General features: G+C 37.0%; 1 protein-coding gene across 45 annotated transcripts in view; it reads left to right on the forward strand.

Moving 5' to 3' along the window:
• Positions 1 to 18,067, forward strand: part of TRIP12 (thyroid hormone receptor interactor 12) — a 140,497-nt gene that overhangs the window by 74,265 nt on the left and 48,165 nt on the right. For 33 of the 45 annotated variants that reach the window (XM_070489520.1, XM_014835990.3, XM_070489518.1 and 30 more), the window contains 4 exons: positions 419 to 524; positions 2,925 to 3,061; positions 8,666 to 8,749; positions 9,794 to 9,889. In XM_070489520.1, coding sequence (XP_070345621.1) covers positions 419 to 524; positions 2,925 to 3,061; positions 8,666 to 8,749; positions 9,794 to 9,889 — 423 coding nt within the window. The remainder of the gene's footprint in view (positions 1 to 418; positions 525 to 2,924; positions 3,062 to 8,665; positions 8,750 to 9,793; positions 9,890 to 18,067) is intronic. The other 12 variants (XM_070489523.1, XM_070489506.1, XM_014835997.3 and 9 more) reach the window with 1 other exon arrangement.

Below are 18,067 nucleotides of genomic sequence, written 5' to 3' on the forward strand. Positions count from 1 at the left end.
ATAAAGTGCTAAATGAAATTTCATAGAGTCCTGAGATACATAGTATGTATTAAAAAATCTCTTTTCCTTTAGTTAGTGGAGAGAAATAGTGGAGGAGTAGAGATGTGAAAGGAATTTTTAAAGGGGATGGTTTGAGAGAAGAGGGACTGTCATTATTGATGCTGTAGGATAGCTTGAGTCAAGGGTGGGCCAAAGTGAGATTTATCCTGAGCTGGAATGCCAAGTACCCCATTAACTCTCCCAGTATGAATGGGCTAAGTAAAGGCAAACTATGAAAGTCAACCTAGCAGACTGCTACAGTGGCCGTGGGAAGATTCCATGGACTTTTGACCAGAATGATGACCTGAAGAATTTTGTCATTTTTAATTTAAGATAACTTCTCTTTTTAAAATTTTACCTTTGCATTTCACATGTATAGGTCTAAGGAAATCTACTAAGAAGCGCAGTGAATCCCCACCTGCTGAGCTCCCCAGTTTGAGGCGGAGCACACGCCAAAAGACCACGGGCTCCTGTGCTAGTGCCAGGTAATAACTTGGGTTTTTCCAGTTTATGGTTAGTTCGTTATCTGTGTTGAACTTTCATCAAAATGCTTAACTCTAAAGTTTTTAAAAATTATTAAAGTTTTCATTTGAATATTGAGTAGAGAAATTTATTCTAATATAACTAGTAGTATTCTCCTTGTGAATTCTTCCCCAATATTTATTACATGTTTTTGCTAAGTTTTAATCATGCTGGTTTTTGACAACACTTCCATCCTTTACCTTTTTCTCTGTTGCTACATTATTTTCAGAGTTAGTGCCAGTAGTTGGACATTTGGTTGTTTTCAGTTTCAGTCTGCCAAATAAATCTCTAATGAGCATCTTTCTGCAGAGTTGGGTTATTTTTTAAAGGGAGCTAAATTTCCCTGTAGTGTGATTAACGGATCAGAAGGGATGCCTGTTTTAATGGCTGTAATATTACCTAATTAGTTTCTAAAAGTGTTAGCACCAGTGACTGAGTAAATGGGTGAGGGGAAGAGATGTACTTAATTTTCGTTTTGTATTACACCACCTACCCCTCAAGAAAAAATGTAGGTTTTGTTTGTGTTCTTTCACATCTCCAGTTCCCATTTCTTCTGGCTGCTGTTTTGGAGCTTGTTTTCAGAAATCAACTACCTTTGATGTGACGCACTATGTTCTTTCACATACTTTCATTAACTGAGAATCTTCGGTTAAAGTTCAAAATCTTTTTCTTGCACTTTCATCTCAGATTTTCAGGCTTGGTTAGTTGGTCCAGTGCCCTTGTGCTACTAATTATTCACAGCCATGGAGGACTTTTCCCTCTTTTAAATGCAGTCTGTTCTGTCTACTAAATGTCCCAGAAACCACTGATAGGGGCCAGTGATTTGTTTGCCTTTCCCTGCTCTGACTCAGGGAAGTAGAAAGGTTCTAGCACTTCCTTTGGTTCTTCTCTAAGGTAATCGACTTGGACTGCTCTTGGCAGTAGGAGCAATAGTGACATAAGGAGACCGTCTTACTTTTGCCCATAAGTCATAAGAAGAGGACTCATACCACTTTAATCTCTACTTTTCCACTTATTTTCCAGTTCTGTCTGGATTGTTTAAAATATCTGGAGTTAGTACACCTGTTTGCTTTTGAGGTTTCCTGGCAATATTTTTAGAAGGACCTCTGAGAAAATTCCTTAGCCCTTCAGAGCTTCTTCTCCTGTATGGGGCGAAATTTTGAATCCATTTTATAATCTGAGATTTGAACTGAATTCACTGTGGTTGAAATTAATTTTAAGCAGTATGTGAAGTTAGGTAATCTAGTGTCCTGTCTTTCTCTGCAATCTTCTTTCCTTGTACTCATGGCCTCTTTCTTAGCGCACGTGAAATTACTTACAGAAAACATGGTCGTACTGTTCACAAGCTGTCTAGACACCTGCCTTGAGCACTCTTCATCTCAAACGTTTTTTGAATTAGTTGAGATTCCTCTTAAATTTAGTGCTCTCAGAGCCTACTACAGCTGTCTTAAAGTCTCTTTAGACTGACACTCCTTGAGGGCAGCAACCGGTGTTTAGCACAGTGTGTCATGTGGTTGGTGCAAATTAAATGTTAAATACATGAATTAATTTGAATCCCACTAATTTGTAGCTTGGTAAATTGGGTTTGGAATGAGCTGTTTCCTTGTGAAGGAAAGATTGGCTAAGCAAATCTCTGTTTAGGGACGAATTCTTACTAATTGGAAGAACAGACTCTTAAGTACTCTCCAGTAATTCAGAGCCTTCATTTGCATGTCGCTTATGCCTGCTTCTTTCTAGTTCTTTATTAGGCAGCATCTAATGTCACTGTAGTTTGACTTAAGTCCGAAACATTTTTTTGGTAGTAGATTTCTGTGTTTCCTAGGGTAATTTGGGAAGCTACTGTTTAAACAATATTAAGTTGTAATAATTTGAGAAAGTCTTTTGTTTCTACCTGATTTGCCCGCTCATTTCTCTATTAAAGTTTTAAAAAGTCATCAACAGTAAAATGTAGTTTGCTTCATGCCCTCCCCCACCTCCCATTGTCAAGTATCAGTCTGAAAGTCTGTATATTGATCCACTATTTATTTACCTGGGAAGTAGAGATCTATTTTAAATGAATTGAATTGTCTTTGCAGAAAGAGTCCCTTTTCCATTTAGTTGAAAGTGTTAAAAAGTCATTTCTGTGTGTAAGGATGACAACAGCTCATAGCAGCAACACAAAAGCTTATATTGTGAATGTGATAAAACTTGGAAGAATTTTAAATATACAAAGTCTTGGTTGTTACCCATAGTGATTTTCTGCAACAATTTTTATGTAAAAAGCAGAAACTGGCTTTGTGCTCTGTGCATTGGAGCTTTGTGCTGTGTGTACATTGCTCCTGGTCACTGGTAGTGCAGCCTGTGATGGCATTTTTCTCTTGTAGTCGGCGGGGCTCTGGCCTGGGCAAAAGAGGAGCAGCTGAAGCTCGTCGACAGGAGAAAATGGCCGACCCTGAAAGCAACCAGGAGACAGTAAATTCTTCAGCTGCACGGACAGACGAGACTCCCCAAGGAGCTGCAGGTAGATTGGTGCTTCTTAGCCCTACAAAGCATATATGTATCCTACAGATTTATTTAGAGAGAAATTACTTTCTAAGTATACCAAATATAATGGAAGAGAGGGGACAGAAATATTTTAGATGTTACCATCAAATAACTTTTTGTTCTCTTTTGTTTTGCTTTATAGGTTTGGTTGTTTGATTGGTTGGATTTATTTGTCATTATTTTTTAATTCTTTTCCAAGTCCAGATTTGTGCTAATTATATTCAAAGGGCTTTTAGGAAGGTATCCGTTTCTGTTTAATCTTCTTATATATTGATGAGTACACATAATAGTTGCCTGTTGATTGAAAAAACTTTAAATTCATAATAAGAATGTAAGGATATGGCTTAAAATGCTTCAAATGTGCAAATTTTAATTTAGAAGTTTGTAACCCCTAAAAAATAATAAGTATTCATTCAGGTTGAATCTAAGCAACTTTGAGAATGCTATTTATATTTTTCTAGACTTCTTGTTTTTATTCTTCTTAATAGCTTAGCACAGCAAAAGTTAAGCCCCCTTCCCATCTGCTTTAAATGTGTATCCATTACTAATCCCAAAAGAAGACCAATACTTCAGTGGTTAATTGGGGCTAACAAGTTTTAAAATGAAGTTTGTCCGTAACATTTCTCACTAACATTAAGAACAGATGCAAAAATGTTACAGTTCATCATTATGAACATATGGGTGTGAGTCCCTTTAATCAGGATGATACATGTAAGTTTAGGTGTAGGCATATGTATTTTTACTTTTGAACAAAGCTCTTTCGTGTATTATTGTTTAATATTAGAATATGTGCTAGTTTTTTTTAATGCCCGTAGTTGATCATATGTTCTAGTTTGCCAGGAAGGTTCTGGTTTGCCCACTCCTGTCCATGTTTTATGCCTTTTGTCTCACAGCTTTCTGTCCAGCTTAACATGTTTACCACCGATCTTTCCCAGCTTTATGTGATAAATTACATGGTGAACTTCCAGTGTCTCTTCTGGTGGGAGGAGACTCTTTTCCCGTGCCTTTTTCCTAGAATAGTTTTTCAGAAGGGTTAAATGGTAGATTTTTGGAAAAATACAGTTGATTGCACGTGCAACTCATTGAAGCTCTTTATGACGCACAGCCTATCCTTCCCAGTGTTGTAATGTGTATTTCAAGTCTGAATGTGGAAGTGGGGTAATATCCACATGGATGACAGAAATGGAGCTGTTGGATGTGTTGTTAAAGTGGACCCGTTACTGTAATTAGAATAACTGACAGAGTGCACGCGCCGTTGCAGACTTCAATGCACTTTTTAAAAACGCTTTCCGTACATTCTCATTTAATGTTCAGAACAACCTGCTGGGGTGTGAGTACTGTTATCCTCATTTATAAATGAGAAAAAACCAAGACACATAATGATTACGCTTGCCCAGGGTTACAAACTAGGATGTGTAGCTCTTAAATCCAGGTCTTAGAAAAGAAGTACACGTTTATAACAGCTGTGTTGTCTGCTTCCCTACAGTTACAAGAGTTTATTTAATTCATATGGATATAACTGGAGGCCAGAATGAGGGGGTGGCGTGTGAAATTGTTCCCTGGTATATTTTCCTCGGAGGATAAAAGCTTCAAGGGAGTAGGTTTATGAGAATGCCCTTCTAAGCACTCGCCTGTGTTTCATCCTCAGTCATAATCGAAATCACTGGGTGATCTAGGTATTTTCCGAGTCTGTGTAAAAGATCCATGTGGCACGTTGACTGGTATTAGAGCAGCACTAGCTTCATTACATTTTGGAGGCTGGATCCCTTAGGAATGCTACAGGAATTCCTCTGCCAGCTCGCTAAAGTAGTTCTGGGGAAAGAGGCAAATTTCTTAGTGGCTTTATATTAAGTTCTTCAGTGTAAGGTGCTTTAGTTTCTCACTGTGTAAAATTGGAATTTAAAGAAAAATAAAACCTTCTAAGTTAGTGTAGGGTATAAATTGATGGTGGTAACTTAGTGCATCTTTTGGCAAGTATCCGTAGTTAGACAGCTCTTATACACTTGGTGTAAGACTTCCTTCATTTGAAACATTTTTTTTGAAACGGTGTTTTTATTAATTTAAAGAAATTGAATTAACATCTTCAGTATTATTTAAATATTCATTTTTTAGTGTTACTTATTTTTAAAGATCGTATCTTCCTGACCTATTTCAATAGAATCATTGAAATAAGGGTATTTCTTTTTTCGCATGTAGATATTAAAACATTGCTCCATGTTTGGCAAACTTGCTTATATCACCCTGACTTTGCCAGTGTTGTTGACACTTAGGAAAGTTTGTTGATAATCATGTCTCTGCTGGGTCACTCTGAAGTATCTTGTGATATGGAGCTCAGCCCTTCTAGCTCTTCTTAGAAGAAATGCCAGCTCTTAAAGTTGAAAGTTAAGTGATTCCCACGTTGTCCCAAGAGTCAGGGATTTAGTTTTGGACTTCATCAGAGCTGTGCATCCCTTTATCATGGTGATAAAGGTTTGCAAATACTGGAGATACTAAAATGGAGAATCAAGTATTCTTCACACCTGCAAAACAATCAAATGGTAAGAAAAAAATGTTCCGGCACCTACATTTTGCTCTGGCCATCTTAATTTCACCAGAAATGAATAGGGTCAGATTATAAAAAGAAAGCCCAGTTTTGTAAATTTTTCTCTCCCTAATTACTTGTGTTTAATACCACTACAAATTAGATTGTTACCGTATCACCTGATGCCAGGGCCCATATAAGGCATAATTACATTCCTGACAACCATTCTCCTGGCCTTGCTCAAAAGTTTTCATGACACTAGAGAAATCTTTCTGTTGCCTTCAATACTTAGGTATCTGATAAACCCTTAGTGGTTCCTGTCAAGTAAAAATTGTTTTATCAGCTTTCTGATACTTTATCTTTGCTTTCTATGTAAGAGGCTGGCTTGGTTAAAGTCTAAAAACTTGGAGCTCCCCAGTAAAATTCTTCTGTTCTAATTTAATCAATATTTCCTTCATTGTTTTCATTCAACTATATTGGAAACTAGATGGTGCTGTGGAGATATGCTAAAACTAGATGAGAGAGATACTGGTTTAAACAAAGATTGACACCTCTTAGAATCTGGCATTGGATTTTCTCTGCTTGATAGTCTTACTTTTATATGTGTATCCGGGGACAGAGCTTATGGATGTTCCCTAAGGAGGTTTGACACCTTGACTGAAGAACATTGTCATTAACTCCTATTGATTGATTACATTTCTTTACCTGCAGGACTTTGCAAACAGCCACCTACAGGCTAGGCTAGTTTGGTGTATCTAAGTTTGTAAAACTTATATGCAGGGAGCTTTGCCACCACAGGACTGGCAAAGAATCCTTTTCTTTGGGTCCAGTAGCTGATTTCTGTCAAAACAGGCACACCACCTCCATTAAAAATGGGAAAATCCCTGCCCCTTCTTGTAGTGGTTCTGTGGCTCCCTTAAGACGGGATCCTACCATAACAGTCTTAGCAGCTCTTTTAATTATGTACTTTTACAAGTTTTATGTCTTGCTTACTGTCTTTGTGACAGTGTAGTTTGAGATGCTCATTATTCATTATTAAGTCATTAGAATAATATGTTTAAGAAGTAAGTTAAAGTTTTAAAAATCATAGGTTGTAGATCTGTAGGATGTTTTAAAGTAAAACCAGTAGACCCTCTGATAAACTTAAAAAACAAGCATTACCTTAACAAGTGAATTTTTCTTTTCTTAAAAAATGTATGATTGTGGAGTGTGCTTTAAAAAACGATCTATTTCATTTGTCAAAACTTTGTGTTTGCTTTCCACATAATTGGAAGAGTTTTAAAGCAAGTTTAAGAGCCACTTTAACAAATTCAGTCGTAATTGGGACCTAATAACAGTAGTTGTTAGCGGGTTCTATATAATGTGAAGAAGCAGCTGTACTTGAATTAAAAATTAGTACTGAGGAATATGTTTAAGGAGCTGATAGAGTACAGTTTGTAAGAGTACAACCTATGAAGTCAGACTGCCAGGGTTCAAATCTCAGATCAAGTACACGTTCAATCTCAAGTACATTCAGAGACACAGAGCCTCAGTTTCCTCATGTGCCTGATTATAATACCTCTTTGTGTGGTTGTGAAGAAACACGTAGACGCAGCCTGCATATAGGAAGCATTTAATAAACACCACCTGTAAGTAGCGTTATAGACTGCAGTTATTGGTTATCTCCTTTTTCTTCACCAGCAGTGTGGATTTTGCTAAACTCTGATACCCTTTAGTATTAGCATTTCTGGTTAACCTGTAACTCATAACCGTGGGGTTGCTAACGCTGTCTGTAAAGGGCCAAATAGTGGATGTTTTAGGCTTTATACAGGCTCTGTTGTTGCGTTAGAGTAGCAAATGAATGAGTTCACCTATATTTCAATAAAATTTTATTCATAAAATGATGTGTGTTGGACTGGATTTGGCCTGCGGGCCCTAGTTTGCTGACTCCTGTTCTAAAGCATACATTTTTCTATGAATTGTTTTTAAATTCCAGTGAAATGATAGAAAATACTTAATGAGATGTGAAGAAAAGTTTTATAAAAATACAGAGTTGGTGGCTGGTATATTAGCATTAGCATCTTTTTCTTCAGAAAAGCTTTTTAAGTTGCTGTATGTTATCCCCTTGCCTCTTTTAACAGTAATGACAAAAATATTCTTCCTGGCTTGCGTTCTGTCATTATCTGTCCAGTGTTCAGGGCTTAAAGTATTGTGGATGATGTGGTCATACATAGGTTAATCGTAAGATCGTAAGTGTAAAAAAATGCTTTAGGATTCAACAGACACAGAGAAGAGGAACTGGCAAACTGCTAGATTTGCAGGAATAGAGTTTGGTCTCCTGGTCAGATGTGTAATAGAATCAACCTCTGTTTGTTTAGACTGAAGTGTTGCTCAGGTTAGCATTTTGGGGAGTAGAACTTTCTGAATCTGAACTCTTCATTCTGTACTGGCTTTGACACCTTAGCTGCCCTCTCCTTTGTACTTCAGTGGGTTTTGCAGTCATCTGTTAGTTGTAATGTGTATCTTCAATATTTTGTCTTGGAAATGAAAGATGATAATCTTTGCACACTCTTGAAATTAAGAGAGAAATGATCGTATGAAGACTATCATTCAGGCCTAAGGCGGATTGAAGAAGGGACACGTCGACCTGGGACATTTCCCCCAAATGTCAACTTTGCATTCTGTTAGGTTTCTGACTAATTAATCATCTATTAAATATCGCAGTGGTTTTAGCAGTGTTATTTCCATAGACTTTTGGTAGAAAAGTTCAGGATAAGACTTAATTTGGGAACAGTTTCAAAGACAGGAGGAATTTCTCAAAGCTGTGTATGAATAAATGCAAAGGTGGTGTTTTTATGCTTGTTTTATACTAAGATAGTTGAACCAGACTCTTTTCATAAAAGCTCCAGGATGCAGTCCAGAAGAACAGCTGAATGTGCAATGGGCACACGTTTAATTGCCTTTATTCACTGTAAATTTGCATTGTCTGTAAAACTCTTTTTCTTTTTTAAGATAAACCAGACATAATGAGTTTAAATGTTCTCTCCTAACCCTCACCTCCCTTTTTCCCCCCCTTTGAAGCCTCTAGTTCTGTTGCAGGGGCTGTGGGCATGACCACCTCTGGGGAGAGTGAATCAGATGATTCCGAGATGGGACGATTACAAGGTAAAGACGATTATGAGCTTTCAAGAAATCATTAGCATGGGCTCCCTGTTACTGCTTTTCTTTGTTGAAATTAATTCAGATAAGCCTATTTGAACATAACCTAGCAATGCTTGCACTGCGAAAAAGCTTCTTATTTAGTGGTGATCTGATGATTAGGAATTGGTAGATGATGTGCCTGGCTCTTCATTTTTACTGTTTTAGACAAAATCTTATATATTTATTTTTTATGTTTAAAAATTTTCCTCATTATGATTGCATGTGTACCTGGTAATAAATTAAGGAAGATCTTGAAAAAGGGGTTGCTTAATATATTGTTCTCTGGTACCTAATAACGTAATGCACCTAGTAGGGTGTTTTTTTGTTGTTTTGTGTTCTTGATCACCTATTTCAAAATGAATGTAAAGTATATACATAAACTCCAGATATTTTAATGTTGTAAGTGCTTTTTAAAAAGCAGCCTTGTATTGTGTATACACTTCTTTACAAGCATATGCGTATGTATATTTATTGTTTTCAGATGGTTGATTTATATAATAGATCCCCAATGAGAGACTCACAAGAAACATATTATTTATAAATCAGTTTCAGATTGCTTTTAAAGTTCCTGAAGGAACTTATAACAGTCTCTGTTTGACTAGAAATCTCATGAACACAGTCTTTTTCACTTTTTGGAATTGATAAAAGTAATTTTTCATAGGTTTTTAGAGGACCTCATGACCAATATCTGATTGGGAAATAATATCAGAGAAAACAACACAAGGGTGCTTAACATATAATTTCTTCCAAATAAAGTATTTGCTTTGAGTTCTCCTGGACCACTTACACAAGTTCCCTCTGGCGCTGATATTTAATATCTCCATAAAACCTTGAGCTGCCTTGGAGCTGGCGTATGGGTGCGATGACTTACATTAGTTACATTTCTCTTAAATTCAAAATGGAGAGTAACGTTGCCTAAGTCTGTTATGTGAGGTGAATCAGTTGCTTGAGATTTTTAGATAAGATCAGTTACAGTAACAACTACTCCTGCCCTTCTTTTTCCTTTAGCTCTGTTAGAGGCCAGGGGTCTTCCTCCTCACCTGTTTGGCCCTCTTGGTCCTCGGATGTCACAGCTTTTCCATAGAACAATTGGAAGTGGAGCTAGTAAGTGAATACTTTTAAATTTGTCCTCCCTGCAAACCCTTAATAATTAGTTGAGTGCTGTTTTTACTGTTTAACTATTGAGGTAAGTAAGTTTTCATGGAAGAAAATTTTCGTGAACTTTAATTTAACCTGTTTTTAAAAAAATAAGGTTTGTGCACATTCTTGCCTTAAATACAGCAGCTCTAAGATTTTCTTCTGCACTCTTATTTTTGATTACTGAATTGGAGTCATTAGAAAACCACAACTATAATAAAAGAGTGAAGAACCTCAGATGATGACATTGATTATTATTGTATCTGATTGCATGATTCGCATAGATTTGAATCTTGAGTTTTTTATGGTATAGTACAGTTTAACCCATTAGACAGTCAATCCTCAGATGAGTCTGAGAAGAAAGATTTCTCAGCAGAATTACCAGTCGCTAGACTCAAGTAATCAAATTAATCTGTTATAATCCAGAGATCTTGTCATATGTGGTACACACAATAGTGACTCTTGCAGTCTCAATTTGTAACTAAGAATAACTTGTGCATAATTACAAATCCATTTAAATTGTTTGTGGTATAGAATACTGTCTTTAGCTTCCTTAAGGAAAATTTACATTTAAGTCTTTCTAAGTAACTTCATCAATAATGTTTCCAGAGAATTAGTGGGCTATTCGTAGACTTCAGTCTTGATTAATTTCAAAATTCCTAAAGTGTTACTGAAGCCTTTTAACTTTGACCTTACTAATATGTGCTTTTTTTTGAAATAGTACAATGTGCGTATGTGTGATCACTTATGTGTACTTGTACTTGAGGCTTTTTCAAGTTCTGGCATTTTACATTTGACAGGAAACGTAAGAAGCAGCTAGTATTCTTGTTTTTGTTTTACTTTTGCTGCCCCCACACTCAGCTCTCAGATAAAACATGCCCTGTCTCGAAGTTCTCGTGAACCCTCGACTGGATTTTTATTTAGTGTCATTTATTAGGTGCTGGGATTGAACTGAGTCATAAACAGGATAGTAAGCAGAATTTTTTCCCACGTGGAGCTTCCATACTAGAGGACCACCCGGCCACAAACAAAACAATTATCGCATAGTAAAATTTCAGGTAGTGTCAGTGCAGCGAAGGAAAACAGAGCAGAGTAAGGATGTAGGTTGGCTGGGGGGGGCGGGGAGGTATAGATAGGCTGGTTAGAGAAACCCTCTCTGAGGCACAGTCCAGTGACTTTATGGAGACCTAAATGAAGTGAGGAAATCAGCTCTGCACAGGTCTGATGGCAAGAGGAAGTGCATCACCGGCCGTGGAAATGGGCTTGGCATGTTTGAGAAATAGGCAGCAAGAGGAGCCTGTGGGAAGAGTGAAGGGAAAGTGTTAGAAGACAAAATCTGAGAGGTGTAGGCACTTGCCAGGTCGTGTAGGACCTTGGCAGGCCGGCAGCAAGTGTGGGATTTAACTTAACTGTAATCAGGAACCACGGAAGGATTTAGAAAAGGGGAATGAAGTGATCTTCATGAAAAAGATCAGACATACGCAAAATTTGAGAGCATAGTAGTATAATAGCCTCCGTGAACCCATCATTATCAGTCCGTATCTGTTCAGAGTTCCAATGTTCCAGCCCTCTCATAAGCCCATTTCAAAATTTTGTTTATTTGAATCAGGATCACAATCTGGTGTATACGTTGCCATCAGTTTTTTTTTTTTAAGAGAAATTTGATTTTGTTTCTTTTACCACTTCATTTATTTCTGGGGAGAAGGCTGGGAAGAAAAGTTTTTGCAGTGCTGCCTAGGGGTATTACCATTAAAACATCTCAAATCCATATTAAGAGTTGACTGTTGCACATGAAATTAATGTAAACTGTAGACTAGAACCAGGGTAGAAAACAGTGTTCCACCCTTCCATGCCCTTGACCCAGCTTCAGCAATACCTACTTCATGGCCAATCTTTATCTTTACCCTCACTCACATCCCTCCTCTCGTAGTAGTTTGAAATGAATCCCAGACATTATACAATTTTATCTATAAGCATTACATCATGTAGCTCAAGATAATGCCCCTTAACACACACACACACACACACACACACACACACACACACACACACACACACACACACACACACACACACACACACACACACACTGCTATTATTGTACCTAAAAAATAAACCGGTAATTTCTCAATAATAGATATCCATTTAGTGTCAAGGCTTAATAGTAGATAGTCCTTCAGTGTCAGATTTCTGTTGTCTCATATGTCATGAGCATATTTCTTGTAAACTGGTAGTTGGATCTAGAGGCTTTTTCAGATTAGAGTTTGATTCTTTATTTTCTTCCCCTGGTGAGGAAAGACTGTGCAAAAGTGGTAGTAGTAGGCAGCGCATAAAGTCTAATTGTCTCTTAAGCCTTCAAAACTCAGTGCCTAGGTAACAGGGATTACGAAATGACAATACTCCATACTTAATGATCAGTGTTCATTTATCAGAAGTAAAAGAAGAAGTAGGTTAGTGGAAATATACTTGTATAAAGAATATCTCTCCTTTCTGTTTAGTTACCCAGGAGAATAGTTGGTGTGGGAAAAATTATTTTCTCCTCTTTATTTACCAGTTTTCAAAATAGTTGTTTTTTGCATCGTCCAAAGTGCCGTTGTTGTTGTTGTTGAAGTATCATTGTCAAGTGAGTTGAGACTGGTTTCAGACATTTCAGTGATTTTTGTTGATTAAACTGCCCAGTCTTTGGATGATGAGATCATTTTGAGATGGCTTCTGAATCTTTTTGATAATGATCTCAGTAGTTTTTGATAACTTCCTTGCTTTCTGGTGTGTCAAGCTCAGTCCCTCCCCGCCCCGCCCAATACCTGAAATCAGGCATTTCCTCAGAGACCCCTGCTTTCTTTTGTATGAAATGGTATTTAGAGCCCACAGTCTAGGCTCTAGGTGTGTTCATTGCTACTGGGTTGATGATTGTTGTTAGACATTTTTAAAGGAGAAACCTAGGAAATAATTGTATTTTATCTTTTAAAACTAAAATCATGAGTTCATACTGATACTGCCAATTCAAAATGAGGGCTGCAGGACTTTTAATTATCTTTATTTATCTTGTGTCTCCTTTCTCTCTTACCCAAAGTTCTAGTTCCCGATGATAATAACTTAATCGTTTCTTTGCTTTATCCTATAGTACAAAATTCCAACTTAACATCAAAAGTAGTACTTTGAAAAAGTTTTGATTTTTTTAACAGTTCTTTTTCTGTTCTTCAGATATGTCTCACTTTGTGGTCAAATTTTATATTTTAAAGTCATTTGAAGTAATTTTTCTCTTTGTTCATGCCACCAACCTGGTTTGGCCCATTTGCTTCATTTTGCTTTTAAATTTTAAAGATTGCTTTTCAAATTTAATTTTATCTTATAATTATGTGACATTTGCATGATTCTAAAAGTTTGTCTACAAATAAGGTATATTTAGAGAAGTCTTTTCTTCTATCTCTTTACTCTGTGTCGTCCTCCCACACAAATAACCTTTGTTAATTTTATGGCTTGTCCATCTGTTATTTACTTCAGAAAATAAAAACATCAGCATTATCTACTCCACACACACTGCCATTCTTGATATGGGTAGTAAATGTTTTTTTTTTTTAAAGATTTTCTTTTTTTTTTCTCCCCAAAGCCCCCCGGTACATAGTTGTATTTTCTTCGTTGTGGTTTCTTCTAGTCTCGGTTGTGCTGCAATGAAATACTGCTTTCCTGTTTTTTGCTGTGTTATCTTTAGAGTAGATTTCTAGAAGAGGGATTTCTAGAAGGGAGGTATAAAAAGGTAAATGCATACAACATTTTGGCAGATGTTGTAAACCAGCCTCTTTTAGAGGTGGACCATTTTGCATTTCCACATCATGTATCACAACAAGATGGCATCATTTTTTCTTCTGCTGCTAAGGTTTTTAGTTATATATTCTTGTATACTTCTTTCAGTGGTTACCCTAGAGATTATAATGCATACCCTTGGTTTATTATAGCCTACCTTTTATTAATATTTTATCATATCCCAAACAGTGCAAGAACCTTACAAGTTAACTCTTTTTATCTCCTGCCATCATATATGCTATTGTTTTAGTTTGTTTTACTTAAATGTGTGTTATAAACACAGTAAGACATAATTGTTTTAGAACATCCATGTTCTTTTATGTTTGCCCACAAATATACCATTTCCAGTGCTCTTAATTCCTTCCTGTGGTTCCTTTATTCTATCAGGGATTGTTCCCCTTCAGCCTGAAGAACTTTTTTTCCATATAGTGAAGGACTGCTTTTGAAAATCCTTGATTTGCCTTAACCTTTAAAAAAAATTTTTTTATTTATTTATTTTTTCGTGAGGAAGATTGGCCCTGAGCGTACATCTGTGCCAATCTTCCCCTATTTTGTATGTGGGACACCGCCACAACATGGCTTGCTGAGTGGGGTGTAGGTCCACACTCGTGATCCAAAGCCATGAACCCCTGGCTGCTGAAGCTGAGTGCATGCACCTAACCACTATGCCATCGGGCTGGCCCGTGATTTGCCTTAATTTTTATTTATTTATTTTGAGGAAGGTTAGCCCTGAGCTAACATCTGCTGCCAATCTTCCTCTCTTTGCTGAGGAAGACTGGCCCTGACCTAACATCCGTGCCCATCTTCCTGTACTTTATATGTGGGATGCCTGCCACAGCATGGCTTGCCAAGTGGTGCCATGTCTGCATCCAGGATCTGAGCCGGTAAACCCCAGGCCACCGAAGCAGAACATGGGTACTTAACCGCTGTGCCATCAGGCCGACCCCTGCCTTAATTTTTAAAAGATATTTTCCCCAGGTGTAAAATCCTCAGCACTTTGTAATGTCTTCTGGTTTCCATAGTTTCTGTTTAAAAGTCTTACGGTTGCCCTCTCAAGGCACCGTCTTTTTTCCCCGGCCTCTTTTAAGATGTGCTTTTTCAAATTATTACTAATTTTTGATAGTTTGACTGTATTAGGCCTATGTGATCTTTTCTTTCATTTTTAATTTGTGTCGGTTTCACTGAGCCTTTGAATCTGTAAGTTGATACCTTCATCAGTTTTGCAAAATTCTTGGTCGTTATCTCTTCACATATTGTTTCTGTTATCTCATTATCTCTTCAAATATTCCCCTTCCTTTGGGGCGTATCAAGATCCTACATGTTCAGACTTTGGACTTCATCCAGCATGCCTCTCCGGCTCTATTTTATTTTTGTTCTTTTTTTTCCCAGTATTTTTTCTTTTTGCCCAGTTTGAAAACTTTCTCTTGACCAATTGTCAAAGTCACTAATTTTTTTCCTGCTGTCTTCTTCAGTCTTTTGTTAAACCCATCAATGAGTTTTCGGTTTTAGATACTGTTTTCCAGTTCTAGCCAGTTATTTGATTTTTTTATAGATTCTAATTCTTTGTTGAAATTCTTTACATTCTAACCCATTTTGTCCATCCTTTATTTTCATTTTATTAATCATCATTATAAAATACATGTCTTTTAATTTTCGTGTTGTTGATTTGCTTTTGTTGTCTTTTTTTCCTTCTTATCAGTCACATATTCTTGCCTCTTCATATGTCTGGTAATTGTTTGATGATGTCTTAGACATTTTGTATAGATGAAGCGAAGAGCCTCAAGTAGTGTTTTCTACCAGGGAGGGTTTTGTCTTTTTCTGTATTAAACATGAAGGGTCATAAGCTGATCACTTTGCTCCAGTCAGAGCCTTAACTTGTTTTGAACAGAGTTATAATTTTTGTATGACTCATTCCACCTCTGGCTCATCCTTCTTTCTTTGTTGTGAACCTCCCAGGGTTTTGATTCAGAACCTTGCAAGTGTCTGTCTACTTGGACTTTATTCATTATGCAGTTTCAAAATGGGGCGGTTGTCTTGGGGTAGGGACACTGGCTGAGTGTGTTTGAGGCAGGCCTCCTCCCTCCACGGGGACTTTGTCTTCTGAGCACCATGAGACTGCAGGAATTCTTACTCTTTGTTACTGAAACTTGTGACTCAGTCCCCAGCCCTCTTCATAGCTCCAGAACTCAGCAGATGTCCAGTGGGGCCAATCCAGTTGCACGCATCAGCTTCTTGTGATTCCCTGCAGTACTGTGGGTTCTCTTTCCCCTCTGTATCAGCAGTCGGCAAACTACCCGAGGGCCACATCCAGACTCCTGCTTGTTTTTATGCAGCCCGAGCCTGTGAACTCAAAATGGTTTTTACACTTTTAAATGGCAGAAAAAATTCAAACACAGTAATATTTTGTGCCTATAAAATTAAATGAAATTCAAATTTCACTGACCGTAAATAAAGTTTTATTGAAATACAACCATGCTTATCTATTTACGTATTATCTGTGTCTGCTTTCATGCCATGGTGCCAGAGATGCATAGTTGCATCAGAGACCCTATGGCTTGCAAAGCCCGCACTTACTCTCTGGTTCTTTATAGAAAATGTTGGCTACCAACCTCTGATCTGTGTTAGTGGTTCTCAAAGTGTGGTCCATGGACTCCCGCGGAGTTCCTGAGACCCTTACATTGAATCTATAAGGTCAAAACTAATAATAATTACTAACATTTTTCGTTTCTTCTTTGTTGATCTTTGAACTGGTAGTACAAAAGCTGTGGTGGGTAAAACTGCTAATACCTTAAATAAGAATCGAAACAGTGGCACCAAACTAGCAGTTGTTCTGTTCTTCCCTGCCACATGCTCCTAGTAAAAATAATTTCATTTTTACATAAGGATGCCCTTGCTAAACAAAGCTATTCATTTTATTGTCTATACTGATCAAGATATCTTTTTAATAATCTTTGTGATGAAATAGGGCCTATTTTTTTCCCCGGTATACTTCATCTCAGATAACATTCTGCTACAGATTAAGAGTAGAAGCAGAGGTGAGTATACAGCTGTCTTTTATTAATCCTGACATTAAAACAATTTGCAACAAAAAAATAATAATGCTACTTATCACTAAGGTTTTGTTTTTTAAATATATAGTCATTTTCCACACAGATTTTTTAATATTAATATGTAATGAATCAGAAAATATTTAAAAGTTTTAAAATTCCAAATGCATTTAATAGATATCAGTGGATTTAAACTACATGAACAAAAGTGCTTTGGGGCTCCTCAGTAATTTTAAGGGAATAAAATGGTCTTAAAATCAAAACAACTCATCTAGGATCTGGTTTCTCTTCATATATCAGAGACTAAATTATGGCTTTGGCTTTTTGTTGTCATTTTCAGTTTGGCATAAGGTCTTTTTAGGAATTTCCCCGAAGTTCAGTGGTATTAGTGATGATTGTGCTGAAATGGTCCCTGTCTTTAGACTTGCCAGCCACAGTGTTTATGAGACATCCGATGGCATGTGTATCACTTTTTCCTATTTTAGGTGGTTGTGTTATTAGGGTGTACATACTTTATATGAACTGTTTCATCCTTTCGAAACGAATCTGGAAGCAACTGAAGATTCTTTTGTTTTCACAAGTTACTTTTCCTTTATTTTGTTTTGTCTTCCACATTATTTCAACACAAAAATGATAAGCCTGCTGTAACAGGAACTGATATGATGTAGGCTGAAAATTTTAAAGATGCTATCACTCTAAGCTTGACTTTCTTGCAGTATATTTTTGGATAGATTCTTAATTATGTTAAAGGAAGATAGGCAGTCATAGTTGTGCAACTCATTAGCCACAGTCTTAAATAATAGAGAAAACAAGCCTTGTGAGGATCACTTTGAATGGCCTGTGCCCTTCAGGAACCTAATTGAAATAAAAAACTTTGGTTTTCCTATGAATTCCATGTTTATTGATAGTTTCCAAACATAGGTCATTTCTAGGCGTTTCAATCCTTAATGATGTGGGAGTGGAAAAATCCAATACACAAAGAATACCCTGAAAAGGCGTAAGAAGAGAAAGGGCTTGAAAGTAACGTCAGGTATAAATTTGTTAAGTGTTAATTGAGTTCATCATGGTTACAAGTAGACAGGTGTCCATGAAAATTTGAAACATCTGTAGACTTTTTTTTTGTCTTGTTCAGCACAACTTCCCTGTGAGAGTTGGGTCTTAGCATTTTTCAGTTGTTTGGGCAATGAAATTGAGCCTTAAACATAAAAGTCCTCTAAAGAACTGGGATAGCAGCATCTGCACATGAAATGAGAGGAGCTGAAAAGGCCAATCTTTGGCTGTTTTTAGAAAATAC

Source organism: Equus asinus, chromosome 19, assembly GCF_041296235.1.
Source record: "Equus asinus isolate D_3611 breed Donkey chromosome 19, EquAss-T2T_v2, whole genome shotgun sequence".
Lineage (NCBI taxonomy): Eukaryota > Metazoa > Chordata > Mammalia > Perissodactyla > Equidae > Equus > Equus asinus.